Source organism: Schistocerca nitens, chromosome 1, assembly GCF_023898315.1.
Source record: "Schistocerca nitens isolate TAMUIC-IGC-003100 chromosome 1, iqSchNite1.1, whole genome shotgun sequence".
Taxonomy (NCBI): domain Eukaryota; kingdom Metazoa; phylum Arthropoda; class Insecta; order Orthoptera; family Acrididae; genus Schistocerca; species Schistocerca nitens.
In genome coordinates this window covers 537,473,150-537,490,146 of record NC_064614.1, presented here as the reverse complement: position 1 = coordinate 537,490,146, position 16,997 = coordinate 537,473,150, and the positions used below count along the sequence as shown (strand labels likewise).

Sequence of the window (16,997 nt, the reverse complement as noted above, 5' to 3'; positions counted from 1 at the left end):
AAATATGTCAAAGTCATAAGAGTTGTAATGGTTGTACATTATAAATGAATATTGAGATGTTAAAGTGGTAAAAGTATATTAAAGCAAAGTAAGATCTTTCTGATGGACCCTGCACTGTGCTATCGGGCCATTGTCTTCTTTCCTGAGCATCCACTCCACTAACTATCTCATAGCCAGAAAAGAAGTGGCAGCAGTCTAGAATGGAATGGTGTCCTGTGCAGTCAGGGCCGTGTCATATCCTCTGTGCTTAAAGCCAGTGGTGTAAACACCAAGCAATGCGAAGTACACTACCATCAGCTGTCAGAAATATGTCTGCTTTCCTTCTATTGTAACTTTGATAATATTTTATGAATTTTAAATTTGAAGGTTTGTCATACAGCAGATGTTCACACTAATGCAAAAAGCAATGAAAGCAAAGCACACTTGAGTGTACCTATACAATTCCATGGTTTTTTGTTATTGAGTTTGCTCTGGTCACATATGTAATGAACATTTTGTTCAACAGTAATAGGCCAGTAATAAGCATTAACCAAATATATTTCAGTGTTACTTTAGTTAACTTACAAGTAAAACTCACAATTTTTTTACAGGTTGTAGGATATGTTAATAAAGGCCTTTCTCTTTTTCTTATTGTAGTATCTGAAGATTGCCAATAAAGGCTAAAATCTGTTATGATTGTGTCAGAAATAAAAGTAAGTTCACAATAAAAAGTCTCCTTATTTCTCATCAGCCACTGGCAAATGACATCTTTCACTATCTTATCATTCTGAAGGTGATACAACCTTCAGTGCCCTGAAGAAATGAAAATTTGGTGATTGTTCTACTGCTTGTTGTGTATAATTGTGTAGCAGGTCCTTCAGAGCTTCTCAAAACTGGTGATATTGTCCTACAAGTTTACTGTGCTGTATTGATCTAGAAATGCCCAAGAATTATCTCCTGTCCTTCATGAACAATAGAAACAATGCTATTTCTCACTACTGGTTTCGAATTCAGCATATTGCTTCATTATTTCAAGAGAGAGAAAATAAGGGGCACAGCTTTCTGGCTGCCATTGATATAGTGAATGTGAGTTACGCCATTCAATAGTATTCTGCTCAAATAAATGAATTTTGTCTCATCACTTGTGACAGTGTTCAGTAGAAATTTTGGTGTGTTTGTGGCTATCTGACCTGCGTTCACAAATAGTGATTGTTTCTCTGTTCAATTTTGTATGACATCATGGTCATCACCAAACGGCACTCGCAACCATTAAAGCATCCTCATTAACATTCTGCTAGTATTTGTGACTTTGAGTTAGCTAAAAATCTTTACCAGCAAGGAAATCTGTTACAAAAATAGTTGTATAAGTTCAAACAAGAGAAAATCTGGACTGGAATAACAATGTGAATTAGGATAAATTTCTTCTTACTACATAGAGGAGGTGTTGAGTGGCAGACAAGCACTTGGAGATGACAGTGGCCATAAGTGTGTGACTTGGCATTTATGAATTTGTGTGCATTTATTTCTTCATCTGCTGAGGGACTTTGTCTGAAAGCGGATGTTATCCAGCAGTCTACTCTTTTAAATGTGACTGTTGTCTGCTCAGTGCCTCCTCTATTGGCAAGCAGCAGTCTAACCTAAATCATATTGTTTTGTTTTATAAGTTTATTATTGTGGACCTTCATCCAATAGTAGTACTTGCGACCTATGTCCTCAATTATCTGCTACGTGTATTCCAATCTCTGTCTTCCTCTACAGTTTTTGCCCTCTACAGCTCCCTCTAGTACCATGAAAATCATTCCCTGATGTCTTAACAGATATCCTATCATCCTGTCCCTTCACCCTGTCAGTGTTTTCCACATATTCCTTTCCTCTCTGATTCTGTGCAGAACATCCTCATTCCTTACCTTATCAGTCACCTAATTTTCAACATTAGTCTGTAGCATCACATCTCAAATGCTTCAATTCTCTTCTGTTCCAGTTTTCCCACAGTCCTTGTTTCACTACCACACAGTGCTGTTCTCCAAACATAAACTTCCACCTTGGTTATTTTGCTGCCTAGGTAGTAGAGTTGCTCAGCTTCATCCGCCTCGTGACGATCAATCCTGATGTTATGTTTCTCCACGTTCTCTTTTCTGTTACTTTTCATCACTTCTGCCTTTCTTCGATTTACTCTCAATCCATATTCCGTACTCAAGACTGTTCATTCCATTCAGCAGATCATGTAATTCTTCTTCACTTTCACTCACGGTAGCAATTTAATCAGCAAAACTTGTCATTGATATCCCTTCACCTTGAATTTTAATTCCACTTCTGAACCTTTCTTTTATTTCCATCATTTCTTCTCCAGTGTACAGATTGAACAGTAGGAGCAAAGTACTGCATTCCTGTCTTACACCCTGTTTAATCTGAGCACTTTGTTCTTGGTCATCCACTCTTATTATTTCCTCTTGGCTCTTGTACATGCTGTATATTACCTGCCTCCCTTTTAGCTTATTCCTATTTTCCTCAGAATTTCGAACATCTTGCGCTGTTTTACATGGTCGAACACTTTTTCCAGATCGACAGATCCTATGAGTGTGTCTTGATTTTTATTTAGTCTTGCTTCCATTATCAACTGTGGTGTCAGAATTGCTTCTCAGGTACCTTTACCTTTCCTAAAGCCAAACTGGTCATCATCTAATGGATCCTTAATTTTTGATAGTTCCAAGTCCGCTCACGGTGTTGGCTATGCTTTTGTTGTCGGAGATGATAAGTTTCAATACCGGCTTTTCGACCAGTGCACAGTTTTTACCGCAAAGCTTTTTGCCCTCTATCAAGCTGTTCACTACATCCGGAGGCACCAGCTCACTCGCTGTGTGATACGCTCTGACTCCCTTAGTCCTCTTCAGAGTCTGGGTAATCTAGATCCAATCCACCCCATCGTTCGACGGATCCAGGACTGCCTCCATTTGTTCCCGGATGGGGGAGCCCAAGTGATGTTCATGTGGGTTCCTGGGTATGTTGGTATGCCTGGGAATGATGCTGCTGATGCTGCAGCCAAGGCCGCAGTCCATTTCAGTTGGCCCACCTCTTACTCTGTTCCCTCGCAAGATATTCGTACTTTTCTCTATCGGCGTATCACGTCACTTTGGCATGACCATTGGTGTTCCCTTCATGGGAACAAACTCAGAGAAGTCAAACCTCTCCCAACAGCCTGGTCGACTTCCTTCCGGCCGTCTCGCCGTGAGGAAGTAATGTTAGCTTGGTTGCGAATAGGGCAGTGCCACTTTAGTCACCGCCACTTGTTGACTGGCGACCCTGCACCCAGCTGTCCTTTCTGTAGCCAGCCATTAACAGTCAGACATTTCCTGATCCTCTGCCCCTATTTTAGCCACTCATGTCTCAGGGTCAGGCTGCCGCCCGCTTTTCCTGTCATGATGTGCGAGCTGTGGCTCGCGTTTTAAATTTTTTTAAAAGCAGTAATATGACATAAGAGATTTGATTTCTACCTGGTGACTCCGTTGTCTTGTCGCCGTCTTTTAGATATTCTTCCGTAACGTCTTGACGTTTTAGATTTGTTTTTTCTTCCTTTCTGTATTGGACCTCGAAACGGTTTTTTCCCCTTGCAGTCCCAGCGTTGTATGAGGCGCTTATGACCTTAGATGATTTGCGCCCTAAAACCCCACAAAAAAAAGGTCCTTAAGTTTCTTTTCCATTCTTCTGTATATCATTCTTGTCATCAGTGTTGATGCATGAGCTGTTAAGCTGATTGTGTGTTAATTCTCACACCTGTCAGCTCTTGCAGTCTTCGGAATTCTGTGGTTGCTATTTGTGTGAAAGTCAGATGGTATGTCGCCAGACTCGTACATTCTATACACCAATGTGAATAGTAATTTTGTTGCCACTTCCCCAAATGATTTTAGAAATTCTGATGGAATGTTGTCTATCCCCTCTGCCTTATTTGATCTTAAGTCCTCCAAAGCTCTCTTAGATTCTGATTTTAATACTGGATCCCCTATCTCTTCTAAATCGATTCTTGTTTCTTCTCGTCACATCAGACAAATCTTCACCCTCATTGAGGCCTTCAGAGTACTCGTTCCTCTGTGTTTAACAGTGGCATTCCTGTTGCACTCTTAACATTACCACCCTTGCTTTTAGTTTCACCAAAGCTTATTTTGACTTTCCTATATGCTGAGTCAGTCCCTCTGACAATAATTTCTTTTTCAATTTATTCACATTTTACTGCAGCCATTTTATCTTAGCTTCCCCTGCACTTCCTATTTATTTCATTCCTCAGTGACTTGTATTTCTGTATTCCTAAATTTCCCTGAACATTTTTGTACTTCCTTCTTTCTTCGGTCAACTGAAGTATTTCTTCTGTACCCATGGCTTCTTCGCAGTTACCTTCTTTGTACCTATGTTTTTCTTTCCAACTTCTGTGATTGCCATTTTTAGAGATGTCCATTCCTCTTCAACTGTACTGTCTACTGAGTTATTCCTTATTGCTGTATCTATAGGCTTAGAGAACTGCAAGCGTATTTCATTATTTCTTAGTACTTCTGTATCCCACTACTTTGCATATTGATTTGTCCTGACTAATCTCTTAAACTTCAACCTGCTCTTCAACATTACCAAGTTGTGATCTGAGTCTATATCTGCTCTTTGGTATGCCTTACAATCCAGCATCTGATTTCAGAATCTCTGTCCGACTATGGTGCAATCTAATTGAAATCTACCCATATCACACGGTCTTTGCCAAGTATACCTCCTCCTCTTGTGATTCTTGAACAGAGTATTTGCTATTACTAGCTAAATTTATTACAGATCTCAGTTAGTATTTCTTCTCTCTCATTCCTTGTCCCAAGCCCATATTCTCCTGTAACCTTTTCTTCTACTCCTCCTCCTACAACTGAATTTTAGTCCCCCGAGACTATTAGATTTTCATCTCCCTTTACATACAGTATTACCCTTTTAGTGTCTTCATATACTTTCTCTAATTCTTCATCTTCAGCTTGCGACGTCGGCATGTTTACCTGAACTGTCATGTCAGTGTTGATTTGCTGTCGATTCTGATAAGAACAACCCTATCACTGAACTGTTCACAGTAACACACTCTCTGCCCCACTTTTCTATTCAGGACGAATCCTACTCCCGTTATATAATTTTCTGCTGCTGTTGATATTACCCTGTGCTCATCTGACCACAAATCCTTGTCTTCTTTCCATTTCACTTCAATGACACCTACTATATCTAGACTGAGCCTTTCAGTTTCCCTTTTCAGACTTTATAGCTTCCCTGCCTTGTTCAAACTTCTGACATCCATGGCCTGACTCATAGAACATTATCCTTTCATTGGTTATTCAGTCTTTTTCTCATGGTCACCTCCCCCTTGGCAGTCCCCTCCTGAAGATCTGAATGGGGGACTATTCCAGAATCTTTTGCCAATGGAAAGATCATTATGGCACTTTTTCAATTACAGGCCACATGTTCTGTGGATACACATTATGTGTCTTTAATCCAGTGGTTTCCATTGCTGTTCATCATTGCTGATTCTTCCACCTTTAGGGACAGTTTCCTACCTCAAGGACTAGAGAGTGCCCTGAACCTCTGTCCACTCCTCTGCCCTCTTTGACAATGCAGTTGACAGAATGAGGGTCACTTCTTATGTCGGAAGTCTTCGGCCACCAGTGCCCCTCCAAATTTCAGGTTTCTATCCTTGGCAGTTTGGGCTGAGTGACAATGAGTCAGTGAATCAGTCTGGCCCTATTTCATCCCATTAGGAGGTGAATTTCCGAAACCACTGAAATACATATAATTTTGATGTTGTTAGGACAGCAACCAGCCACAAATTTACTTTGAGTTCCTTTATTCAAAGGAAACCGTTACCGGTTTTGAATCATTCCGATTCATCATCAGACGGTTTACACGCTTTCTTTCTGACATTTGGTGTGTTTTTATAGATTAATTGTCCTAAAATATAAATAAAACATAATTACAAACACGCCACACACAGATGGTTGTGTTGCAGATTTTCGTTGCATGTGACTTACGTGAAGCGTCGGTTTCGAGTGATTGTTTTCATAACGTTCATCCAAACGATGTAAAGGTATTCCCACTGCATCCTCATTGTTGCACACGTAATAGTTCTCACTGTACACTTTAGATTTGTCGCTGAGATCATTCCAACCACGCACCACATGTTTTGGTACATACAAAGAGCTTACAAACATATGAGTGTCACAGATGCTATGATATATCGTAACATTTGACGATGATGTCCTATGTTTGGAAAGGATCATATATTCTTTTACAAAAGTGTAATGCCTTTTACATTAGTACAGAGAGATTGATTGATTTTTTTTTTTTAATCTGATATTGCTAATTTAATTATAAAGTTTTTTATATATATTTAGAACTATATAGTTAAAATAGTATATTATTTTATTACATTTGGCAGTATGAGAATTATAGTAACATATAAATTTTCTACTTGATCTGCAGATAGGTGTATTAATATTATTTGCTTTGGAGGCTGGAAAGTAATTTTTGGAAATTTTTCAGGAAAGGGGTGTTAGCCAACTCTGTTTGTTCGTTAAGGATATAGACTGGGGTGCTGTTTTTGTGTGTGTGTATTTCTAATTCTTCTAATATATTCATAGTGGCTCCTTTTTCTGTTAGATGCAAAATCTTTAAGTTGTCCTCAATGTTTCCCACTGAATGGTTTTCTTCAGCAATATGGGCTGCAAATGCTGATTTGTTCAAGTTACCAAGTCTTAGAGCGTCAATATGTTCTTTGTATCTTATTTCAAAACTTCTGCCTGTCTGTCCAATGTAGAATTTTGGACATGTATCACATTTGAGTTTGTATATTCCTGATTTACGGTAGGGACTCTTGGAGATGTTTACATCATGGATTACTTTTTGTTGTAATTTATTATTTGTGGAAAAGCTGATTCTGATATTTTTCTTCTTTTTAAATAAGTTTGCTGTTTGGTATGAAAGTGGGCCTATGTATGGGAGAGTAGCATATTTAGGTTTGGCTTCAGTGGCACATTTGTCTTCAAAAACAGCCACGGTCTCCAACATGTCATCATATGACAAAATTGCACATATAATTTTTGTTTGTAACTGAGAAGTCAAATACCATTTTTTTTTTATTTTTTATTTCTGACCGAGAAAACAAATACCAATTTTCATAGGTCTAGTTTCAAAATTGTGTTAATAGCAACAAATTTTCAAAAAACCTTTCATCCCTTATTTCACCTTGTTCAGGGTGCAATTTCGAAAAATGCCTTAGCAAGTGATGCCTACAGTATAACATCAACACCTTTTCAAAATTTCAAGTTTCTGTCCATAGTGGTTTGGGCTGGACTAGGCTGTGATGAGTCAGTCAGTCTGGACATTACCTTTTATTTGTGCAAATTTCATTTTTCTCTGTGCATTCAAAAAGACATGTATTTATATGTATCAATGTGATTTCACACTACATCGTAATATGTTCACCTAATTCTGCGGACTTTTTTCTAGTCGGTTTCGCTTTTGTTTCTCTTAACTTACTACCGTGTTTTGCCTTGTGTTGTCTCAGGAATGCTTCTAACAACATTTTTGTATAGCTTGGGCATTCTTGATCATCTTTGGTGTGTATCAATTTCTCTGTGTTTATTTTTATGTACTGGTGGTTCTGTGATAAGTTTGAAATGATCTTGAGATATAGGCATAGGGTGATCACATGAGTTTTGTCACTATTTTAATGTCACTATGTAAGTTAATGTGCATCTAGCATGGCTTAAAAACCTTCCTTTAAAAGAAACTTGGGCTGTTGAGTGTGGTGTTGTTACTAGTATCAAGTGTGATTCTAAAATAACTGGTGGTATTCAAGGTCCAATAAATTTTAAGTGTTGCATTAAGTTACCCTTACATGAACAAAATACATGTCAGTTGAAAAGTTTGTTTCATGGGATATTAAAGTCAGGGAGGTGTGATGCAGTTTTTGCTGATCTTTTCTACATATACACAAATTTCTGAGAACATTATTTCAACTTTTATTTCCTTTCTTTGAAGAGCTCATCGGTTCAGAGAGTGACATATGATGGACAGTATGAGAAATAACAGATACCAAGGGCTTTTTCTGTTACATAAATGGATCAGTGGCAGTTATTGCTCTTAAATAGTTGTCATGCAATAATGGACTTTCTTAGGAGTAGTGCGTGTTTAAAATAAAACAAAGCACTGTTGTTGATTAGCAAAATCCATAGAATGAGTTTTGAGGAAATTCATAGAACAATTTTTGAGTATGAACAAGCATTATGACCTAAAAAGCTTCTTACGTCACACCCAGTCAATACGTATCAATTAAGTTCTGTTGTAGAACCACATCCTTCAGTAGGGTGCTGTTACATACTTTTGATAGTATGACATTTAGCAGTAGAAGATTTGTTAACCAACTTAAAAACTTATTTTTTAGAGTGAAAACCCAGGAAATGAATCTGTTTAAAAATTTTCTTTGGCAGTTATTTCCATCTTCTGGCTTCAGTCTGGTAATTTAGCTATACACTGCATTTGACCCTCTGGGAATGCAGTGATTTATCTCTATGAGACACTACATGTTTCCTGATATGAGGTGTTAATTTTGGCCTTTCACAAAGCCAAGTCATTATAATTAATTTTTATTGCAGTTCATTGTGAACTTCTTGAAACGAGGCAGTTGACTCAAATGAGATCAATTTTTCCCTTCCTTGAAAAATTTTAATATCAAATTGAGAAACTCATGTGGCTGCTGTTCACCTCCTATTCACACTCACTTGTTTGCAGGTAAATAAGCCTCAATGAAATTATGCAACAGGTATGAGTTTTTAAGATAAACTCATCACCTGTCATTCCCCACAGCACTACTGGCAGTATATCTATACTTGGTAATCCATTGTGAAGTGCATGGCACAGGGTACTTCTCATGGCAAGGCATGCTAGGGTTCCCTCACTTTCAGATAATTTTAAAACTGGGGCAGCCACAGCTAAAATAGCTATACATGTGTGATTGACGATTCATACAGTATAACAGGTGTTTAAATACAGGTGTTAAAACTATTAAAATATAAAACTGAATCAAAAGGCCAATAGTCCTCTGAAAATGTATTTATTTAAGTTTATCAGAGACCCACACAAACGGTTTCACAACTTTGAAGTTGCATCTTCTGGCGTATAGCTGTACAAAAAATTTTATAAATTAATGCTTTGATAATGGGGAAATGAAGTTATCTGAGATATCTTAAAGTACTGAGTGAATAGAGTTAAATAAGGAAGAAAATACTATGGATCTAGCTAGATACATATGAATTACATTTGCCTAACAAAGAATAGGCCAATACATATTCCATAAATAAGATTCATTATTTTATACCAAAAGAAGATTACTTACAAATGCTGTGTCATATGGTGTAGGAGGTTGTTACAGACTGTCGCCAACTGTTACTCTGCGGCATTCCATAACAACTCCCTTTACCATATGACATAGTATCTGTAAGTAATCTTCTTTTGGTATTAAATACCAAATCTTATTTACTAAATACATATAGACCCATTCTTCGTTGGGTGAATATGATCCACACCTAGTATACCTAACTAGATCCATAATATTTTCTTCCTTATTTAAGTCTATTCACTTAGTACTTTAAGATGTCTCAGATAACTTCATTTACCTATTATCAAAGCATTAATTTATAATTTTTTTTTTGTAGAAACACAGGAAGATGTAACTTGAAAGTTGTGAAACTGGTTGTATGGGTCTCTGATCGACTTAAATAAATACAGCTTCAGCAGACTTTTCATTCAGTTTTATGTTTTAATAGTTTTAACACCTGTATTTAAACACCTGTTGTACTGTAGAATTGTCAGTCAGTCATCTTTTCCCTTCCATTGGCATGTGAGGCACGGAAAGAATTACTGTTTAAATTGCTCGTGCATACTGTAATAAGTCTAATCTTATCTTCACAGTTTCTGCAAGAGATATACATTGGAGACTGTATAATGTTTCTACATTTCTTGTGAAATGCTGGTTCTTAAAAAACTTTGTGAGCAGGCATTTGTGGAACGCTTCATGTCTATCTTTGAGTACCTGCCAGTTCAGCTCTTTTGGCATCTCATTGATGTTCTCTCTTGGATCAGACAAACCTATGACCATTGGTGCTGCCTTTCTTTGTGTATGTTCAGTCTCTCCTGTTAGTCCTATTTGCTACTGGTCCCACATATTTGAGCAATGGTCTAAGATGGGTCATACAAGTCTTTTGTAACAAATTTCTTTATAGATTGAGTGAATTTAAATAATGACCCGATGTCTGCCACCTGCTTTATCTATGACTGAGCCTGTGAGATTATTCTATTTCATAACCCTACCAACTGTTGTACCTAAGTGATTTTATGAATTAAAACATTGACTGCCAGATGCATAGTGATGGATGTTTCACTTCAGTGTGTTAATTATTCTGTTTGTGACTCATTAGTATTGTAGTTGTATGATACTACTTTTCTTCATTTTATGAAGTGCACAATGTTAGATTTCTGAACATTTAAACAAATTATCAGTCTTTGCACGTCTTCGGAATGTTATCAAGAACTAACTGAATATTTGTGCAGCTTTTTTTTTCTTCAGAGAATACAGTATTTGAGATAACTGTGTGTCATCTGTGAAAAGTCTAAGGTTACTATTAATTTCATCCGATAGGTCGTTAATGTAGAATATGAACAGCAAGGGTCTCTATCTGTGACAACATGCTGTGTTCTTTCTAGCAAGAAATCCTCCATCCAGTCACAAATTTTGTTTGATACTCTGTATGACTGTACTTTTCAAGGAAAAAAATGTTAGTATGATACTGAATAAAATGCGTTGTGGAAATCAAGAATTACTGCATCTACTTGGCTGCCTTGATCCATATCTTTCAGGATGTCATACTCCCAGCCTCCTTGTATAATGACAGAACCAACCTCTTGTAAAATGTGGTGGTCCATTCTGCATTACATAGGACTGTCTGGACAGATTTGACCAGATGGGGTAGACCCAAGGCATACAACTGTAACAAATTGAGCTGTAACAAGGGAGAGAAAACTTGTTTTTCTTCATTTGAATCTTAGGCTATACCAAATGTTATTTCAAGTACTAACATTTAAATATAAAAATCCTGTGGAAGCACCAACTTCTTTCTGGGTCATATTGACCTGAAGAAATCAGCAGGATTAACTTACAAAACAACTGTAATACCTTCATGTGATGTAAACCATCAATTGTTCATTTTGTTGTTTATCTCAGCCTGCATAAAATATTAGCTAGTTATGTCAGTTGTGTATGAAAGCGGGCTGTTAAGTTTGGTAAATTTCTGCAAGATAACAGAAATTGTAAATATGTCATATTCATGACTAATTATTGGTATTAGTTTATTTTATGGACTAGTTTAGAGCATTGCCTGTCATTGGTGGTATCTACATTACAAAAGACACATATTTATTATAATATGCTACTGAAAAATGCTGAGTTGCAGATAGGCACAAGAAAAAAACTGTTAAACAAGTAAACTTCCGGCCTAAAGGTCTTCTTCCAAATTAGACAATATGCAGACACATACATTCATGCAGACGCATTTATATAAATTTGTGTGTGTGTGTGTGTGTGTGTGTGTGTGTGTGTACATATATGTTGACTAATTCTGAAGAAGGCCTTTTAGCTGAAAGCTTACTTGCTTAGTGGTATTTTTGTTGTACCTATCTGTGACTCGACACCTCCACTACATGGTGAGTAGCGATCTATCCTTTTCATAATATTTTCATTATTCAATTCTAGATTTTCCATTGTTTAATACATTGCTTAAGGCATATGTGGTTATTTTTTGTATGTTTGTAATTTTTCGTACCATAATAATGTGTCTTGCCTTATACATAATATTTTCTAGCATACGTCAGTAGTGATATTTCATAATAATCATGTAATAATATGATTATATTGTTTTTATATGTGCATATGAGCAATTGGCGTAAGGTATTTTAAAAAAAGGAATGTTTAAGGGCAGACAGTTTTGTTTGAATCTTGTGTAATTAGTTTGCAAAGTTCAACATTTTTCTGATGACATACTGTTATATCTGAATACACTATATGTTTAGAATTTATACACCATACAAGAATAACTAAGAGCAGACCTTAAGCAGAAATCTGTAGAAAATATGCCCAACATCATGTGTTCAAAATTATATAAATAATAAACTAGATACAAAACACCTTGAAGACGGAGGTAGCTGAACAAAACTCATAAAATTTAGTACTTTGACTGCTTCGAGGCCTTCAGCAGACACAGCAGAGGTGTCACGCCTGATGCCGTTTGTTTGCCAGTGGCCACGTGCTTCTCTCTGTTTAGTACAATATATGTCTGGATGGTGTGTAAAGTTCAGAATATTGTGTTCCTGTATACTGGTATCAACTCAGGAAATACAAATTAATGCACAGTACTGCATTATACGCTGTACTAAAAATTGTAACAATATAGGCCTTTGTCAAAAATAGACGAATACACACACACACACACACACACACACACACACACACACGCACGCACACGTGCAAATGCAACTCAACACACATGGCTGCAGTATCAGGCAACTGAAACCACACTGCGAGCAGTAGCACCAGTGCATGAGGTGGAGCATGTGACTGCTGGCAGGCACACGGTGTCTGTTGTGAACCCCCGCTGTGTCTGCTGCAGGCTTCAGGCAGTCACAATGTTAAAGAAAGAAGAAAACTGCTAATTATTAAGTGGCTAGTTGTTGTTCAGGTTATTTTTCACATAGTGGAGTGGCAATCCAGATTTTCTCTTAATTGCTTAAAGTAAATACCCTGACAGTTTCTTTGAAAATAACAAAACATACTTTCCTCTTTCTCCATCTGAACATGTGCACTGTCTTTAATGGTGTTGTTGACAAGATTTTAATCTCTATTTTTATTTATTTTGTTTTTCTCGTAGAATTTCACTGTACAACCCAGTCTTACAAAATTTTTGAGGCTTTTGTGGACACTTGTTGCGTATTGACTGCTGGGATCTGTGGCTGATGTTTGTTTAACAATTTTCCAATGTTTTGTCAGCATGAGTGGTTGGCATTGTCAAAGGATCACATTCGAGTACACTAGTGGCAGTAGAGGGTACACCTTTGACAGTGCCAGCCACTCGTGATGGGGAAATGTCAGTTGAATATCCTGGGGAAAAACCAGCTTGTAATACATCAGCTTAAAGTCTTGTTAGCTGTGTTGAGACAACAATGTCAGTTGATAACTGATGATTTCCTTCCTGTCATAGTATCTAATAAGTAGGACATGTGTAAAAATAATATTTATGGGCAATTTAGGAAACCTGATCTAGAAATATTCTCAAAAGGAATTGACCATTTGAATGAGTTGGTCATAATGAATGTATAACTGCCTAAATTAGCTCAGGGATGCATGTGTAAGATAGTTGAACATTATTGTGAATCTCCTGGTATTATGATATTCCATTTTCTTCTCATTTGTTACAGATTGTTGGCCTGGATAGAAATACATCAGAAAGGTGTTTCGTGTGTAGTGTAACAGCAAGTTCAAGCATGTCCAGTGTGTGCCTTGTACAAATGAGCAGCAGTTCTCCACTTGTTTCTGTTAGCAACACCCCTGTTGCAAAGAAGCTGGAGCAAATTGTATCATATGGTGTACTGAATCACATATCAACATGCGACGTGTCCATTTGCAGACGATGTTTAAACCTTATTGACACAATAGATTGCCTTGAAGTGAAACTAGATGCTGTTAAACAAGACCTGAAACAGTTGTTTGCAAATAGGCCAGAAATTTTGCCTTTAAATTCAAATGATGAGTGGGTGAACAGTGGGAAAGGTGGTAATATGGAAGTTAAGAGTTCTGAGCTCTCCGAGGATGTAAATAATGAAAGTGATAAATCAGCGGTTGATGTTATTTCTGATATTACTAACAAAGTTTCTGAGACAAAATGCATCGAAGCACCCAGTTTGATAGTAGAGGAGGAAACTGTAATTAAGGTCCATGAGGTTTCAAGTGAAAATAGTCTGTCTTCAAAAGTGAAAACAGTTGAAAGTGAAAGTAATCAATCTTCATGTACTGCACAGTGTGAGATTTCAAATGAAAATGGCAGTCAACAAAATGAAACAGAAAGCAAAAAGTTTTGGTGTGCTCTATGTGATAAATCATTTTGTAGCAAAGAGTATCTGAGCAGGCATAAACAAATGCATACAAAACAGTACAGTTTTTACTGTGACCGTTGTGGTCGTGGATTTTCAATGCGACGACGTTTAGAAAATCATTTGTTGGTGCATAGAGGTGAATTCCGATTTCAATGTGAAATTTGTGGGCGTGGTTTCATCCAGCGGCACAGTCTTGATGACCATTTGAGGCGACATCAGGGCAGATTCAGACTCAGCTGTTCACAGTGTGGCCGTGGTTTTCTACATAGAAATTCTCTGAGAGTGCATTTGCGCACACACACGGGTGAACGCCCTTTTATTTGTGAACACTGTGGTCATAGTTTTTCATCTGTGTCCAATCTTCGAGCTCATAGCAGTGTTTGCAATGGGGACTTACAACATTCATGTGAAAAATGTGACAAGAAGTTTGCTACAAAATCTCTCTTACAATCGCATATGCGCATACACGAAGGCCTTTTTCGCTTTAATTGTGATGTGTGTAAACGAGGCTTCATGAAAGAATTTGATTACAAAGTACATCTGCGAACACACTCTGGTGAAAAGCCTCACAAGTGCACAGTCTGTGGAAAATTTTATAGCAGTATTGGAAATCTAAACCAGCATGCAAAAAAACATTCAAAAGATAAACCATACAACTGCTCAATGTGTAGTAAAGGGTTTTTGCGTAAATCCATGTTGACAGCCCATATAAATGAACATATGGGAGATCGCCCATTTAAATGTAGCCATTGTGATAAATGTTTTGCCTCAGCTCGTAACTTACACACTCACGAGAAGTCTCATGTAGAAAATGGCAAGAAGTATGTCACTTGCTCTGTATGTGGAAAATCTATTAGTCATAACATGAAAGTTCACATGCGGACACACACAGGGCAGAAACCGTACAAGTGTCAGCAATGTGATATGGCATTCACTGTGAAAAGTACGTTAGACAAACATAAACGAACAAAGCACAAGACAGTGTGTGAAACACAGGAAAATACTGAAAAGTAGTCGAACTTTATCTTTTATCTCCAGATTTCCAGCTATGGTGCTTTTGTTCATTGTTAAAAATATGTTAAACAAAGAAGAGGTTATAGTGCCTATGGTGGCCTTATATAGTCCATAGATGGCTTTTGATTGGTTGGTGATTACATAATGCTGTTGCACATGGTGTCATCATCTATGCTGGTGGCACCACCGTTCCTGTAGTAGCATAAACATTGTGACAGATATCTCTGCCTGTTCTCTGCACAAAGAGCTCATTTCCATGCACCACTAAGATTATATCTGCTGTCACATTTGAAGTTCATGTCAGACATTCTTATTTCTACAGCCTCTTTAACTGCAGAATCCCAATATGTAGGAGCCTGGAACAAAACTTTTGTTTCATTTAACAGTATTTTTGTTTGCTTGTGAAGCTGTGTTCAGCAACTGCAGAGTTATCCAGTTCTCGATTAGTAATATGCCACTGATGCTCAGCATGGCGGTTGGAAATGGTGCAGATGCACTGATCGATGTAGTTGCTACTGCACTTTCAAGGAATGTCATAAATCCCATTTTCATTTTTTAGTCAGCCTGGATGTGGTCTCACTATTTACAAAAGTTCCTGTGGAGGACACAGTGAAACTTTTGGCAAAGCGTTTTCCTTGTGAAAGGAAGTTGTTCTGATGTGTTATAACAACCCCTGTGTCTTGTAAGGCAGTACATTTTATGAAATGACAGACAAAATGGCTATGGAGTTTCCATTGTCTCCAGCAGTGGCCAACTTTTTTATGGAACATTTTGAGGAGTGTGCATTAAATTTTGCTCCCTTTCGACCATCTTCATGCTATCATTATGTTGACGACATGTTTGTGGTCTGGCCACAAGGCATAGAAGCTCTGCAGCACTTCCTTGAACCTATGAACAGTATGCACTCAAACATCCTGTTCATTGTTTAGACAGAGATAGAAGGAAGGCTGACAATTTTAGATGTGTTGCTACAACGAAAATCAGATGGACGTCATGGCCACTCAGTGTACGCAAGCCAAAGCACACTGATTTATATCTTAGTGCCCAGAGTTTTCATCATCCAGTCCAGAACAGAGCAGTTTTACATACATTGGTACACAGAGCAGAAACTGTTTTGACAAGGACCACTTGTATTCTGAAATCAATCATCTGAAGAATGTGTTCGAAAAGAACAACTCTGATTTCTATGATATGAAGTCAGCATTCTCCAAGAAAAGGAAATGTGAAAATGTTGAACATTCACATGATGAGGTACTGACTATTCCTTCCATTCTGTATCCAGCAGGAAGGCTGAGTCCTGGGAAGACGAGGTATAGGACCTATTTTCCGACCTCCTAAGACGGTAAAGAAGATGCTACACCCTGTTAAGCACAGTCTCGGCCACAGATCCCTGGGATTTATAATATACCTTGTGAGTGCAGTAGCAATTACATCGATCAGTCCATCCGGACCACTTCTGACCGCTATGGAGAATGTCAATGGCATATTAAAAATCAAGAACTGGGGAAATCTGCATTTGCTGAGCACACCTTCCCAAAAAAACTTAAAATACTGTTTGACAAAAGTTTTGACGCGGGCTCCTACATACTGGGATTCTGTAATTAAAGAGGCTGTAGAAATAAGAATGTATGATAGGAACTTCAACTGTGATAGTGGATACAATCTTAAGCGGTGCATGGAAGCGAGCTGTCGATGCAGAGAAGAGGCAGAAATAGTCATCACAATGTTTACACTACTATGAGAGTGTGGGACCACAAGTGCAGACGTTGACACCATCTGCAACAGCATTACGTAATTACCAA

The 16,997-nt window shown here is 37.7% G+C and overlaps 1 protein-coding gene across 2 annotated transcripts in view; it reads left to right on the top strand.

The window, feature by feature from the left end:
- LOC126253586 (uncharacterized) overlaps nt 1–16,715 on the top strand; it is a 49,610-nt gene extending 32,895 nt beyond the window's left edge. For both annotated transcript variants that reach the window (XM_049955029.1, XM_049955020.1), the window contains exon 3: nt 13,507–16,715. In XM_049955029.1, the coding sequence (XP_049810986.1) occupies nt 13,507–15,195 (1,689 nt within the window). In that variant the 3' untranslated portion in view covers nt 15,196–16,715. The remainder of the gene's footprint in view (nt 1–13,506) is intronic.
- Nucleotides 16,716–16,997: the final 282 nt, after the last annotated feature.